Genomic DNA, 15,380 nt, shown 5'->3' on the forward strand with positions numbered 1-15,380 from the left:
CCCCGGCGCTCCCAGCAGCGCCGGGTTCCCGCTGAGCCCGGGGAGCCGCGGTGCCGAGCAGAGCAGAGGTGGCTCCGTGCAGGGGTGGGAGCCGAGCCCCGGCTGTGCCCCCCGAGCCGTGGCGGTGCCCGCGGGAGGGGACGGGGTCACTTACGGCACTGCCGGCCTCGGCGGCCAAGCGCGCGGCGTAGCGGGCGATGAGCCGGTGCTCCTCGTCCAGCCGGCCCGGGCTGTCCAGGACACTGCAAGGAGCAAAGCAGAGTCAGGCCAGGCCCACAGGGCACAGAGACAGCGAGGGCAGAGAGAGGAGCCCCACTGGAAATCATCCCCTTTAATAATTCCCTTTTCCGTTCCCCCCACAGTGGGGACCTCGCCCCAGACTTTCCTCCAAGCAGATTTTTCTCCAGGATTCACAGATTCCAGTTGGGATGTAGGAAAATAATTTGGTTTAGGCCCAGATTTAATTTGTTTCTGAAGCACTTGAGTGCAAACTCTGTTGGTTACTCCAGGTCAACAGGGGCCACCGGAAGGATGGAGGAGGAAAGCTTTGGGAATGCAGGATGGTCCAAGCCAGGATGATTTCCATGGGGAAGAGTGGGGGGGACCCTGCTGGCCTGGGAAGAACCCTCTGTCACTCAACAACGTGGGTTTAATGCCAGTGGCACTTTGTAAGTCAGCCTGATTTACACCTGACTCACACCCACCTCCCCTCACCCAGGACAGGCTGCTCATGTGAGATTGGTCCTTCATGCCCCAGCTCCAGAGGGTGACACAGCTCCAGCTGCCTCAGGTGGCCAGGCTGGACGGGGTGGGAGCCCCCTGGGACAGTGGAAGGTGTCCCTGGGACGGTGGAAGGTGTCCCTGCCCTCGGCAGGGGTGGGTGTGAGGAGCTGGTCCCACAGCAGCCCAGGATTCCCACACGGGCTGCAGCTGCCTTGGAGACGTTGCTGAAATAGGTGTTAAAAACCATCTCCAATCATCATCAGCAAGGGTGACAGAACCCTGAGGTGACAGAGAGGGACAGGGAGGTTTGAGAGAGGAAAAGCAGTGACAGCAGAGGGGACAGATCCCAGGGTGGGAAGGGACAGGCAGCACCAGGGTCCCGCTCAGGGCTGACATCCCCCTGTTAATCACTGACACCGTTAATCCAGCCAGGCAGCAGAGGCAGGGCTGGATTCCCTTTGTACCTTTAAACACACTGGGGGCCAAAGGAGGATTTTTGGGTTGTGCTGATTGAAACCATCAGTGCTGAGATGTGTTCCCAGCTGGATTTGGTGCCACAGCCTTGCCACAAGGAACGAGGAAGGAAATGACAACTGGAGGAACCACTTTTAAAGCCAACAGCCAGCTGCTGGGTTTGGGAGTTGCTGGCTGTGCCCCTGGTGGGCAGAGATCCCTCATCCCATCTCCCTTGTGAAGGGAACCTCTGGATCAGGTATAGAAACCAAACTGGGATTTAATGAAAACAACAATGTGGGAATGAGGAATGTGCTTCCCGAGGCCACAGAGCCTTCCCAGCGCCACTCCCGAGGCTCCAGGTGGGATCCATGGGCAGCCCAGGGGTGCTCCAGGGAAATTCAGCATCACCACAGAGAGCAGCAAACCAAACCAGACATTCCTGGTGCACCACAAAAGCAATTCCCAGCCCACATTCCCACCTCAGGAGACAATCTGCATTTCCTCAAGCTAAACTTCAAGGGTTTGTATTTTCTTTATTCACGCAACCAATCTATATTGAATGTGATGGTTATTTAAAAATGCAGATTTTATCTCTTTTCAGTAACACCAAATTTAACAACTCAAACTCTTCCAGCCCCTGGAGTTGGCCAGGTGATGTCTGGGGTGGAACAGACCCACAGTCAGCACAGAGGGGGCTGGGATGACCATAAATTGCACTGTGAGGCCTCTGCTTGGCTGGATTAAATCCTGGAGACATCCAAGTGCACAGAGAAAGAAGGAGCTGGGGAAAGGTGAGTGAAACCAGGGGGAAAACAGACCTGAGACAGACCAGGCTCGGGGAGCTGCACAGACACCTTCACCCTGATTTATTGTCCCACAGTTCTTTGTTGAAGAACAACAACATTCCCCATCCCACATCCTGAACCCGATGTTGCTTCCCTGCAGATTTGCTCTGCAACTGTGGCTGCACAAATCTTCCCCTGCTTTTCTAAGAGATCTCTCCGTCCCTTCCACCCTTTCTGTTATCTGGTGTCTCCCAATTCCTCTCCCTGAAACTCTCCTGAAACTGCCGTCTCTTCTCATTACAGTGAGCTACAAAATAGTTATTGACAATTTCTGGTTTTCTTGAAAACAACCTGTAATTAAGAAAAGAAAGGATAATCCTTTTGGTGTTTGCTTTTAGAAATATTTTACAGGTGACAAGGAAGAGGAGTTCAAGCCAATCTCCTGGCCAGGGTTCTCCAAGGTCCTGTCCTAGCCTGGCCTTGGGCACTGCCAGGGATCCAGGGGCAGCCCCAGCTGCTCTGGGCACCCTGTGCCAGGGCCTGCCCACCCTCCCAGGGAACAATTCCTGCCCAATATCCCATCCATCCCTGCCCTCTGGCACTGGGAAGCCATTCCCTGGCTCCTGTCCCTCCATGCCTTGTCCCCAGTCCCTCTGCAGCTCTCCTGGAGCCCCTTTAGGCCCTGCAAGGGGCTCTGAGCTCTCCCTGGATCCTTCTCCTCTCCAGATGAGCACCCCCAGCTGTCAAGAGCAGGAAAGGGAGTAAAGGGGAAGAATAAACCCAGAGCTCGGATGGGAGCAGGATACCCGGGAGAGAGTCCAGAGGGTTCCACAGCAGCAGAAGTTTGGAGAAGGCTTACACAGAATTCCCTGTCTTAAAAACGCCCTTCCAGGTGATCTGGCCCCTTTGGACAACGTTGTGCTCCTTGCACAGTCAGTCCCTGAGCTCTCCCACTCATCCCCTGGAGCTGCAGGTCATGGCTGGCACGGGGGTGGCACAGAGAACGGAATCAGGGAATTGTGGAATGGTTTGGCCTGGAAGGGACTTTAAAGCCCATCCAGTCCCCCCCCGCCGTGGGCAGGGACGCCTTCCACCATCCCAGGGTGCTCCAGGTCAGCCTTGATGCAAAGGTCTGACCAGGGGAGGGTTCAACACCTGCTCTGGGGCCACCTGGGTCAGCCACAGAGGGGACAGACCCAAATCCACTGGAGCCACAGCGAGGAGTCAGGGAGGGACAGGGATTTTAGGGGTTCGTGGGAAAGGGCTGAGCACAGGCTCTGCCCTCCTGGCAGCAGCGCCAGGACAGTGTGAGGAGCCAGAGAAGGAAATTAAATTGGCTTGGGATGGGCCTGACACAGCAGTAACAAGGTGTCTGTGCCAGGACAGGTCCCTGAGCCAGCTCAGCAGTGACAGGACACGAGAGAGTGACACAGGGCTCGGGCAGGGCAGCGTGACAGAGGAAACTCAGCCCCATCTGATCCTGGCTGGAGGCTCCCATGGAATCACACCCTGCACAAGCGGGCAGGGTGGAGACACAGCCCAGACTCCCCTGCCCTGCTGCCAAACCCCGACAGAAATCCCAGCTGGGACAATCCAAGTGTCAGCAGGACAGGCGAGAGAGAGGCTGATACATCCTGTAATGGCTTCCCATTAGGCAGGGATGGGTGGGAGATTGGGAAGGAATTGTTCCCTGGGAGGGTGGGCAGGCCCTGGCACAGGGTGCCCAGAGCAGCTGGGGCTGCCCCTGCATCCCTGGCAGTGCCCAAGGCCCGGCTGGACATTGGGGCTGGGAGCAGCCTGGGACAGTGGGAGGTGTCCCTGCCCATGGCAGGGGTGGCACTGGATGGGCTTTGAGGTCCCTTCCATCCCAAACCATTCAGGGATTCTCTAAGTGGATGGGATAGGATAGGATAGGATAGGATAGGACAGGACAGGACAGGATGGGATGGGATGGGATAGGATAGGATATCGGATAGGATATCAGATAGGATGGGATAGGACAAGACAGGATAGGACAGACTGTTCCAGGGACAGAGGCCACCAGCAGCCACTGGCGATGCCCCCAGCTGCCAAACAGACCCTGCAGTGTGAGATTCTGGGGGGTCAGGGGTGAAGACCCAGAGAAGTGACAGAGGAGCACAGATGTCCCCAGCCTCTCGTGCTGCCTTGGAAGACACTCCTGTACCTGAAGAAATGAGGATTTAAGAGATCCCCTTCCCTTTGGAACTCCCAGGAACCACTGTTGCTCTGGCTACAGCACCACGTGACTTCCTTAAATTTAAAGGCCTGAAAAACTCAGGAACCTTGGCTGCAGTGGATGTTCCGTGGCTGCTGTGAGCTGTGGGGTGTCCCAGGAATGCCTGCCCGTGGCACTTGGAGCTCTGGGCTGGTGACAAGGTGGGGATCAGTCACAGGCTGGACTCCGTGACCTTGGGGGCCTTTCCCAACACGGGGATTCTGGGACACACACAGCAGCTCAACGTGTTGTATTCTCTTCGAGGTGCTCGGTACACAGCTTGAAGAGAGACTCCTCTGCATCTCCAAATGCAGGGATTGCAGTAATGGAGTGAAGGTGAGAGTCTGAAATTCCCTGGGCTTTAGAGTCTTGTGGAAAACGTTTTGGGCTCTCAGCTGCTGCAGGTGAGAGCAGTGATTCACCGCCGGCCTCTCCCAGGAGATGCCCTTCATCCACGCAGCAGCGGGTACGAATTTCTGCGTGACAGAGTGATGAAACAGGGCTCCAAAAATACTGCCAGAGGGTGAAGGCACGGACAGAGTGAGCCCCACAGAGCCCTCAGGTCCTGACCCCGCCTCTCCCTCCCAGCACAGCCCTGGCTCTGCACAGGCACCACTTAATTGGGCCCTGGAGTGGAACTGGAGCCCCCGGCTGTGTCCTGGGATGGAACGGGAGCGCTGCTCTGGGGGCTCCGGGCGGAAATTCCCCTGCACAGACAGAGCCATGAAATATAAATGTGCACAAAGAGCAACCCCGAGATAAAAGGAATTGATTCTTCAAAGCATTACTGCTGTTTTTTGGGAAGGGCAGAGCCAGAAACGGCTGCGTGGGGCAGGTCACGGTGGAGGGGCTGGAAGAGCTGGATCCAGGAACAGAGACAGGGCCAGGATGGGGCTGGGGCTGCGTTTGGGGTGGGGAGGGAAAGGCAGGGAGGAGAAAGAAGAACAGGGATGAGTTACAGGACAGAGCTGGGCATGAGCTGCCTGGGAAAGAAACCAGAAAGTTTCCTACTGGTGAAAGATGAGATTCCGGGATGGCCAGGGAGAGAAAAGTTAATGGATTAACCCACTTGGAATGATAAACAGGGTTTGTGTGAGGGGTTCTCTGACAGGGCGAGTGCCCGGGGTGGCACGGAGATTTCGGGGCACACCGACGCCCTTCCCTCCCTCTGCCCACGGTGCGAGGGGCACTCGGTGTCCCCGGCGCGGGGGGGGTCTGTCCCCACAGCCCGGGGCGTCCCCGGAGCCCGGCTGTCGGCACTGACCGTGCCCCGCTCCGCAGGTGCCTCACAAAGGTGGCAATCAGGGCGTGCTCGTCGCGGGCGGGGTCGGGGCTGCTGCGCTGGCACCTGGGGCGGGAGGGAGAGCAAACAAAAACAACATAAATACGGGCAGGGATGAGCGACGGACACGGAGCCAACGGGGACGAAGCAAAAGCAGCAGGAGGGATGGGGGGAAAATGTAAATGGGTTTCCATGAATTACAGGGCGAGGAGACTTCTGCTGTGCGGGGGCAAACACAGTGAGAGGGACGCTGGGGGACATCCAGCACTGGCACAGCTGCCCAGGGAGGTCTGGAGTCCCCAAACCTGGAGGTGTCCCAGGAAGGCCTGGACGGGGCACTCAGTGCCCTGGGCTGGGGATGGGGCACAGTTTGGGCTGGATGACCTTGGAGGATTTTTCCAACCTCAGGGATTCTGGAATTCTGTAAATGTTCAACGAGGGCAGCTGTGGAGCCTCTTGGAATTCCCAGTAGGATCCATGGTCTTTAAGGAAGAGACTCCTGAGCATGGTTGCAGCCAGCATGCCTGGGCACAGGAGAATCCAACCCCAGCAGCATTCCCTGTTCTCAGAATCCCAGAATCCAGAACCATTTAGGATGGAAAAGCCCTCCCAGCCCATTGAATCCCAGCTGTGCCCGATGCCCACCTTGTCCCCAGCCCAGAGCACTGAGTGCCACCTCCAGGAATTCCTGGGACACCTCCAGGGATGGGGACTCCAAACGTCCCTGGGCAGCCCCTGCCAAGGCCTGACCATTCTTTCTATGAACAACCCAAACAAACAGCCCCAAAGCCCAAACCACAACCAAAGCAGGAGGGAAGTGATGACATCTGACAAACGAGGGGTTGGTCACCAGTGCTGCCTCTGCCACGGACCCAGCATTTGATGGATGTTTTTGTTTGGTTTGAGGACTCATGAAAATAAAGCTGCTGCAGTTTGGAGAATTTCTATGAACAGAGATCGATTGCAAGAAATATTTGTCAGAACTAATATAGAACCAGAGCTAAATAAGTAATAAATAACTGTTTTTCTGTGTTATCCTCTTGGCAGGTGCTGCTCTCTGCAGCAGGATCTCAGGGAATGGAGCAAAACCCCAGGAAAAATGCAGCAAAATGGTTCTTTTTTTAGCCCAGACACTGCACACAAAGGCACATCCTTCCCTCCTCCAGCAAAGGGAGACACGGCCGCTCTGCCCCGCTGGACTCCCGGAGCCGGGGGGTGGTTCCAGCAGGGTCTGTCCCCCAGGGAATGGGGCACGGGCAGAGGGGGCCTCTCCCCGGGGAGATGCAGGTCCTGAGCAGCGTGGGATCACAGCATCACCCGGGCAGCGGCTCCTGGGCAGGTGCCACCGTCCTTGTAGCACAATCCCATGGTCATTCCTGCCGGGTATTCCAGCCGCTCCTTCCCTCCCTCGCCTGCAGTCAGTTCCTCCCCCCCACACGCCCAGGAAGTTTTCCCTCCAGGAGCTTCTACGAACAGGGCGTTTGTTGCTCTCCCCGGGAAGAGAAGCCCCGTTTTCTCACACACTAACACTTTTCTCCTCAGCTGCGTGCAGGGACAGCCGGGGGCAGAGCCAGACCTTATGACAAAGAGGTAAAAAGGAATTACCCAGGTGGAGCCCCCCGGGGAAGGAGCAGCCTGTGGAACGAGGGGTTTGTGCTGGGGAGACTGAACACTCGCCTCCACCCCGAGGAATCTTTAGGCAAATGCTGAAAAGCTCCATTTTTGGTGTGTTTGGAGCTGTGGCCACAACAGATTCCCAGACCTTTCCCATTCTAACCCACTCCAAGGGCTCATTAAAAGCCCGTCAGAAATGAAGGGCAACAGCTGCGGCAACGAGCAGCGTTCCTGGGCTTGGGAAGGGAAATCAGAGCTACACGGAATTAACGTGAGGCTGGACACTGTTCCCAGCCCGGATCTGCTCTCCCCTTCCTGTTTCTCGATGCCTGGGGGTACCCAGCCCCCTCCAGAGCATCCCTCAGCTGCCTCCAAAAATATCAGCGAATTATAGAACAGTCTGGGTCATGAGAGACCTTCAAAACCACCCCCATCCCCCTGCCATGGCAGGGACACCTCCCACTGTCCCAGGCTGCTCCCAGCCCCAATGTTCAGCCGGGCCTTGGGCACTGCCAGGGATCCAGGGGCAGCCCCAGCTGCTCTGGGCACCCTCTGCCGGGAATTCCTCCCCAGTATCCCATCCAGCCCTGCCCTCTGGCACTGGGAAGCCATTCCCTGTGTCCTGTCCCTCCAGGCCTTGTCCCCAGTCCCTCTCCAGCTCTCCTGGAGCCCCTTTGGGCCCTGGAAGGGGCTCTCAGGTCCACGTTTACATGTTCCTGTGATCGGCAGTTCAGTGAAAGCCCTGAGCTGTGTCCCTGTGCTGGCACCTTCCCAGCTGGACGAGCCGCTCCGTTTGGGGACAGACGGCACAGACAGGATGTCCCCTCGGGCAGAGCTGCGTGGCAGTGCCAGCCGCGGCTCACACAAAGCTGGGCGGGTTCTGCTGGCAGCACCTTCAGCTCCCGTTTCCAAGGAGCCGGCTCTGAGTGCACCCAGCTCCCTGGGAAAGCCCGAGGGGGCCGAGGCCGGGTTTAATCCCCCCGGCACTCCGTCCCCGGCGTGCCCCGCAGCGTGCGCAGAGCAATTAGTGCTCATTAGCACCTCGGCGGGCAGCCGGGGGTGGGGAGAGGGGACAGCCCTGCCGGAAGGGCAGGAAAAGCAATCCCGGACCTGCGGCTTCAGCGAGGGTTCCACGTTGGCCTCGGCCAGGGTGGGGAACAGTTCCGTGTGTCCCGGAGCTGCCCCGGCACCGCGCCCTGCAGCATTCCCTGGCACCTTCCCGAGGAGCGGCGGCACCGCGGTGGCACCTCGGTGACACCTCGTTGGCACCGGAGCGGCTGCGGGTCCGGCCCGCAGGTACGGAATTACCTGTACCGGGCACCGGGAGCGCTGAGCCGGGAGCGGGCTGGGCTGGGATCGGCTGGGATCACCTGGGATCAGGGGCTGGGCTGGGATCACCGGGGCTGGGATCACCTGGGATCACCGGGGCTGGGCTGGGATCACCGGGGCTGGGCTGAGATCACCGGGGCTGGGATCACCTGGGATTACCGGAGCTGGGCTGGGATCACCGGGGCTGGGATTGGCTGGGATCACCGGGGTTAGGATCACCGGGGCTAGGATCACCTGGGATCACCGGGGCTGGGATCACCTGGGATCACCGGGGCTGGGCTGGGATCACCCGGGATCGGCTGGGATCACCTGGGATCACCGGGGCTGGGCTGGGATTGGCTGGGATCACCAGGGCTGGGATCACCGGGGCTGGGATCACCGGGGCTAGGATCACCTGGGATCACCAGGGCTGGGCTGGGATCACTGGGGCTGGGATCACCTGGGATCACCGGGGCTGGGCTGGGATTGGCTGGGATCACCAGGGCTGGGATCACCGGGGCTGGGATCACCGGGGCTAGGATCACCTGGGATCACCAGGGCTGGGCTGGGATCACCGGGGCTGGGATCACCTGGGATCACCGGGGCTGGGCTGGGATTGGCTGGGATCACCGGGGCTGGGATCACCTGGGCTAGGATCACCGGGGCTAGGATCACCAGGGCTGGGCTGGGATCACCCGGGCTGGGATCACCGGGGCTGGGATCACCTGGGCTAGGATCACCGGGGCTAGGATCACCAGGGCTGGGCTGGGATCACCCGGGCTGGGATCACCGGGGCTGGGATCACCTGGGCTAGGATCACCGGGACTAGGATCACCAGGGCTGGGCTGGGATCACCCGGGCTGGGATCACCTGGGATCACCGGGGCTGGGATCGCTGGGATCACCTGGGCTGGGATCACAGGGGCTGGGCTGGGGATGACCTGGGCTGGGCTGGGCATTGCCACCTCCCTGCCTCTCCCCATCACATCCCAAGGGTGACTCCTCCCCTTCCCTCTCCTCACCTCATCCAGGGATCCCTTCAGGCCCTGGGAAGGGTCTGATTTGGAGGCTGCCCTCCGGAGAATCCCAGTCCCCCCGAGTGTCACTGTTCCCCGTGTCAGACACGAACTGAGCAGCGCTGAGCTGGGAACCGATCCCGTGGGATCCCACCTGACACGTGCTCCCTCTGCTAGGAAAATATTGATGTTTTCCTTCCCTGCCTGCGATTTTCCCACTGGTGCTGTGCCCACACAGCAGCAGACTCGCCCGGGCCTCGCAGCGCAATGAAAACACCATCTGGGCCCGTGGCAGCGCCGAGCCGCTCCCTGGGGAATCGCTGCTTCCCTCCCTCCTTCCCGAGGCCGCCCACCGAGGCAGAGCCGTCCCCTGGCACGGTCTGCTCCCTCTGTTCCCCGCAGGTTTTACTCCCTGCCCTCACGGAATGATTGTTTATTCCGTGCTCGGGAAGCTGGAGGCTCCCACCCCTCGGGCCTTGGGCAGGTCCTTCACGCCCCCACAGAGCCCAGGGAACAGCAGCGTCACCCCCCGACCCCACAGGGCCACCCCAAAACCTTCCTTTGTCTTAATAACTAAAGTAGAGTCATGGAATTCCAGAATGGTTTGGGTGGAAGGGACCTCAGAGCCCATCCAGTGCCACCCCTGCCATGGGCAGGGACACCTCCCACTGTCCCAGGCTGCTCCCAGCCCCAGTGTCCAGCCTGGCCTTGGGCACTGCCAGGGATCCAGGGGCAGCCCCGGCTGCTCTGGGCACCCTGTGCCAGGGCCTCCCCACCCTGCCAGGGAACAATTCCTTCCCAGTATCCCATCTAACCCTGCCCTCTGGCACTGGGAAGCCATTCCCTGTGTCCTGTCCCTCCATGCCTTGTCCCCAGTCCCTCTCCAGCTCTCCTGGAGCCCCTTCAGGCCCTGCCAGGGGCTCTGAGCTCTCCCTGGATCCTTCTCCTCTCCAGGTGAGCACCCCCAGCTCTCCCAGCCTGGCTGCAGAGGCTGAGATGGTCCCAAGGACAGGTCCCCAGCTCCTCCCCCAGGCGAGCCACTGCTGTAAGTGAATTCCTCATTAAACCCTGGTTTTTGAGGGGTAATTCCCACACTTTCCATATCCCAACAGCCACCAAACACAAATCCAGGTTACACCAGAGCAATTCAAGAGACAGCAGGAAATAATGGCAACCACGGTCCCCTGAGGGGAGAGGGAAGAGATGTGAGGTGGGAAGAGAGAATCGAGGTGGGAGAGTCTTCCCTGAGCTCTGGGACTCTCCTGGTGCTGCTCCCTGGCTCAGCTTTGGGTCTGGGTGCTCAGCCTGGGGCTGGAACAGGCACCCACACGTCTGGGAACGGGGATTGGGAGCTTCACTGGCTCCTGCCCCAAAGTTCACCCACTGAGACTTGGCTCTGCTCCTGTACAAGCAGCTCAATAAATTAGAGGTATTTAAATGGCACTTTTGGTGTCCTAAATTAATTCCTGTTCTGAAAATCTACCAGGAAAGCCAAGCATGAGACAATTTATTTTAAATCCTGTAATTTACACCAAGAAATCCCTGTAAATTTCTCTTCTGCTGGCTCACACCTTGGGGAATCCTTACAGGCTGCACCGTGCTGCTCTGGCTCCTGGGGAGGGAAAAGCTTTGGGAAGAGCTGCCTGGATGGAGCCCAGAGGGGTCCCTGCTTCTGCCGTGCTGCTTTCCCCCCTGAGGGATGCAAAGAGAAGCTGAGGTCACCTAGGACATCACCCCACTCTGCATGACACGAGGACAGGATTCACCGAGTGATTCAGGAGTAATATGGGAGGCAAGGCTGTGCCTGCTCGGCTCCCACAGCATCAGCTGAGGGTTCAGGCACAGGGATCACCACATTCCTCGAGATCCCACAGGACTGGGCTGGAGAAGCCCCCTGAGAGCACCGAGTGCCACCTTTGACCCATCAGCCCCTGTCAGGCAGCCCGGGTAGGGACTCCACACCTCCCTGGGCAGCCCCTTCCACGGCCTCCATCCCGGGAGGGGTCCAGGGAAGGCCTGGACGTGGCACTCGGTGCTCTGGGCTGGGGACAAGGTGGGCATTGGGCACAGCTGGGACTCGATGATCCTGGAGGGCTCTTCCAGCCTCAGGGATCCCGGGATCCTGCAAATGAGTTGGATCCCTTCAGTGGCAGCATTTGGGATCAACTGCAGCAGCAGCAGGGAAAGGGAAAACCCCAGGAGAAGGGCAAGGAGCTGGGCTGAGCTGTGTGAGGGCAGAGTGGGATGGGGTAGGAGGTGTCCCCAGAGCACCCTGGGCATGCAGCAGAGTGACCGTGTCCCCCAGCAGTGACCGTGTCCCCCAGCAGTGACCTTGCCGTGGCTCTCTCTCTCCTGTCCCCCAGCCGTGCCCCGAGGCTGCTGCAGGGACAGTCTGAGCACATCCCAACCCCAAGATTCCCTCTGTATTTATCCACACGTTTTCCCCCTGATCCTGAATTTCTGCCCTGTGGAGAGCGGTGTGTGAACGTCCCCGAGCGTTCCCCCTGCAGCTGCTTTTGGGCCCTTTTTCCCCCCTCAGCCCCAGGTTAGGGATGAACACCCGCAGGCACCCAGAGCTCAATTTAAATAACAATAAACGAACCACTCTTTTTTGTTTGAAGTCTTGGGACGCCCCACGGAGCCCCCGAGGACCCTCCCCGCTCCTGGCTGTGTCCCTCTGTCACCTGGGAGAGCTGGGACCTCCCCTATCTCCAGACAAAGAGATTTTTATCCCTTTTCCAAACTAAAGCCAATTTTGGTGCTGGGTAGGTCTGTCCCGGGCGTTATGGGATGCAGGATGACTCACGGCACAAACACGGCCACACCTCTGCACAACCCAGCCAGGGCCTCCTGCACCCAAAAACTCTCCCCCAAAACCCTTTTGGGGCTAAAATTATGGCTAAACAGGAGCTGGGATCTCCAGAGGTCCCAGAGGTCGAGGAAGCTGAATAGAAGAAGAGGAACGTGCTCTGCCTGTGTCCAAGGAAAACGGCAGTGCCAGGAGTGCCAGCCCCTCTCGGGTGGCACTGGGGCCTGGACACACGGATGTGGGCAAGGGAACAAAGGGGAAAGGCACACTGGGAGCTGTCAGCAGATAAACGGAGCTGCCCAGCAAATAAAACCTACTGTGGGGACAGAACTGACCCCAAGGGACAGCACCGGCGGCGCTGGTGTGGGAATCCCTGCTCAGAGCTGAGGGCGGAGCAAAGTCCTGCGGGTTCCGATGAAAAAGCCAGGAGCTGCCCAGCTGTGCCCACATCTGGGCAAGGACAGACCTGCGGGGGGTCAGTGGTGCTGGACACGGCAGAGCTACACAGGGACCAACAAAACAAAGGCAGGACTGGGAGGAGCAGAGAATCAGGGACCTCGGGAGCACGAGACTGAAAATAATCCCAGTCAGGGTTAATGGAAATGAAATGTCCGCAAAAAGGCAGCTTTGGGACATTGTCCAGCCAGGTGACATCACGTCCCTTCAACTCCAGCTCTTGAGCTGCACATAATTGGGATTTTAGGCTGCAAGAACACGTTTCGCCCCAGCCAACACAACGTGCCCGGTTTCCAGGCTGCTCAGCAATCAGGAGAAGGAATGCAGGGTTTTGTTTTGCCAGAGGCAGCACTCGGTGACAGCTTTTATGGGCTTGGTGCTGAACAGGAACTCTGGTTAGAGACCCTTCCCAGCCCCAGGGAACTGAACCCACACTGCTGGAGGCTGCCCCAGGCACAGGGGAGGAACGAGGCCCTGCTGGGCTGTCCCAGAGGGGCCGCGGGGATCAGCTGTGCTCTGTCACCCCAAACAGGACACTTGTCCCTGGGACTGAGCGGGGACATTGCTGCAGCTGAGGGGGACTCGGCTCTGCTGTCGATGCAGGGTGGTTGGGATGGGGTCAGCCCCAAACCTTTATGGGGCCCACAAGGGCAACAGAGACTACAGACCTTTCTAGGGAAAACCGTGGGATGATCCATGGACTTACAGGCTGGGTTGGGTTGGATGGGACCCTAAAGCCCATCCAGTGCCACCCCTACCATGGCAGGGACACCTCCCACTGTCCCAGGCTGCTCCCAGCCCCAATGTCCAGCCTGGCCTTGGGCACTGCCAAGGATCCAGGGGCAGCCCCAGCTGCTCTGGGCACCCTGTGCCAGGGCCTGCCCACCCTCCCAGGGAACAATTCCTGCCCAATATCCCATCCAGCCCTGCCCTCTGGCAGTGGGAAGCCATTCCCTGTGTCCTGTCCCTCCAGCCCTTGTCCCCAGTCCCTCTCCAGCTCTCCTGGAGCCCCTTCAGGCCCTGCAAGGGGCTCTGAGCTCTCCCTGGACCCTCTGAACAGAACAAACACACCAGGTTAATTCTCTCCTGGAGGTAAAAGCTCCTCCGTGAGCACGGACTGAGCACGGCTGCCGAGGGAACAAACAAAGTCTGGGGGTGCTCAAGGGGAAGGACTCGTCATTAACCTGACTGGGGCCAGGCTGTGCCTGGAACAGAGTTACTGAAAGAGGAGCAGAGCACAGTGACCACGACAGGAGGGAAAAGATCCATTCCTGAAGGGATTCAAAATAAATCAACTGAACCAAATGACATTGAATGGGCTTGGCCTGGTCCTGCAGAGGAGACAGAATCATCTCCTTTGTTCAGAAGGGCTCCTTGTAAAGATCAGGGAAATGCTGGGGTTTGCTGCAGTTGGGTCACCACAAGCCCCTGGAGCACTCCAGGCTGGGATAGAGGGGCTGGAAAGCTGGAAGAGGCCCTGGGGGCACTGGGAAAGGGGCTCAGCCTGGAGCAAAGGAGGCTCCGGGGGGACCCTGTGGCTCTGCACAAGTCCCTGACAGGAGGGGGCAGCCGGGGGGGTCGGGCTCTGCTCGCAGGGAACAGGGACAGGAGGAGAGGGAACGGCCTCAGGCTGGGCCAGGGCAGGCTCAGGGTGGACAGCAGCAGGAATTTCCCCATGGAAAGGGAGCTCAGGCCTTGGCAGGAGCTGCCCAGGGAGGTTTGGAGTGCCCATCCCTGGAGGTGTCCCAGGAAGGGCTGGAGGTGGCACTCAGAGCTCTGGGCTGGGGACAAGGTGGGGACTGGGCACAGGTTGGGCTCGATGCTCTGGGAGGGCTTTTCCAGCCCCAGTGATCCCGGATTCTGGGATCACAGCCACCAAACCCCAGCAGGGCTGCACTGCAATGTCCCCTCTGCCAACACTCAGAGCTCCCCCCTGCTCCACCTGCCCCCTGCTCCGAGCCTCTCCCAGCGAATGTGCCAGAGAATCCATCGGCCTTCGGGAGTGGAAGCCTCCCCTGTGCAGGGTGGACGATGCGAGGACTGGGATGTCTCCCCCCAGCTGGGGTGGCTGGGGCTGCACTGCTGCTCCCACCTCGGCTCCTGCAGGGAAACCCTTCCCTGAGCCCATTCTGCCTGCAGCACTCTGGGGTGGGCACGGAGCTCCTGCCCCGTGCGGAGCGCAGCCGCCGCAGCTCGGAGCCCCTCTGGATGTTCTCCCCCTGGAAGCTGAGAGTGGGGAGGCTGGAAGTGATGGAGGCTCCTACGAGACTCTCAACAGGAACACTGAGAAGGGCTCCTTTGCTTTGCTTGTTGTTTGCTTTTTAGGTCACAAGAAAAAGTGAATTCAGGCATTAAAATCCTGTTCTTTCAGCTCAGGCTTGTTCCTCCAAAAAAGCAGTTGTCAAAGGGAAGTTACTTCCATGTTTTTAACAGCAGGGAATCACACAAAGGGGTTTCTGTGCTGCCCTGCTGGTGAATGGCTGCGTTCAGCGTGTCCCAGGAGCAGCTGGGACTGCCCTGTCCTGGGGCTCCTGGGGCAAGGAACGGGTGAAACCACCCAGAAATGGGAATCCCAGACTGCTCTGGGTGGGAAGGGACCTCAGAGCCCACCCAGTGCCAGCCCTGCCATGGGCAGGGACACCTTCCACTGTCCCAGGCTGCTCCCAGCCCCAGTGTCCAGCCTGGCCTTGGGCACT

The 15,380-nt window shown here is 59.2% G+C and overlaps 1 protein-coding gene across 15 annotated transcripts in view; it reads right to left on the bottom strand.

Annotated features, from left to right (window-relative positions):
* The window catches only part of DTNB (dystrobrevin beta), a 136,322-nt gene that overhangs the window by 69,279 nt on the left and 51,663 nt on the right, over positions 1-15,380 (bottom strand). For 9 of the 15 annotated variants that reach the window (XM_032103895.1, XM_032103891.1, XM_032103892.1 and 6 more), the window contains 2 exons: positions 5,465-5,548; positions 155-242 (listed from right to left, as the gene is read on the bottom strand). In XM_032103895.1, the coding sequence (XP_031959786.1) occupies positions 155-242; positions 5,465-5,548 (172 nt within the window). Of the gene's footprint in view, positions 1-154; positions 243-5,464; positions 5,549-10,947; positions 11,112-15,380 lie in introns of those variants that run through there. The other 6 variants (XM_032103894.1, XM_032103893.1, XR_004239215.1 and 3 more) reach the window with 4 other exon arrangements.

The sequence above is a fragment of the Corvus moneduloides genome, chromosome 3 (assembly GCF_009650955.1).
Source record: "Corvus moneduloides isolate bCorMon1 chromosome 3, bCorMon1.pri, whole genome shotgun sequence".
NCBI classification, from domain to species: Eukaryota; Metazoa; Chordata; class Aves; order Passeriformes; family Corvidae; genus Corvus; species Corvus moneduloides.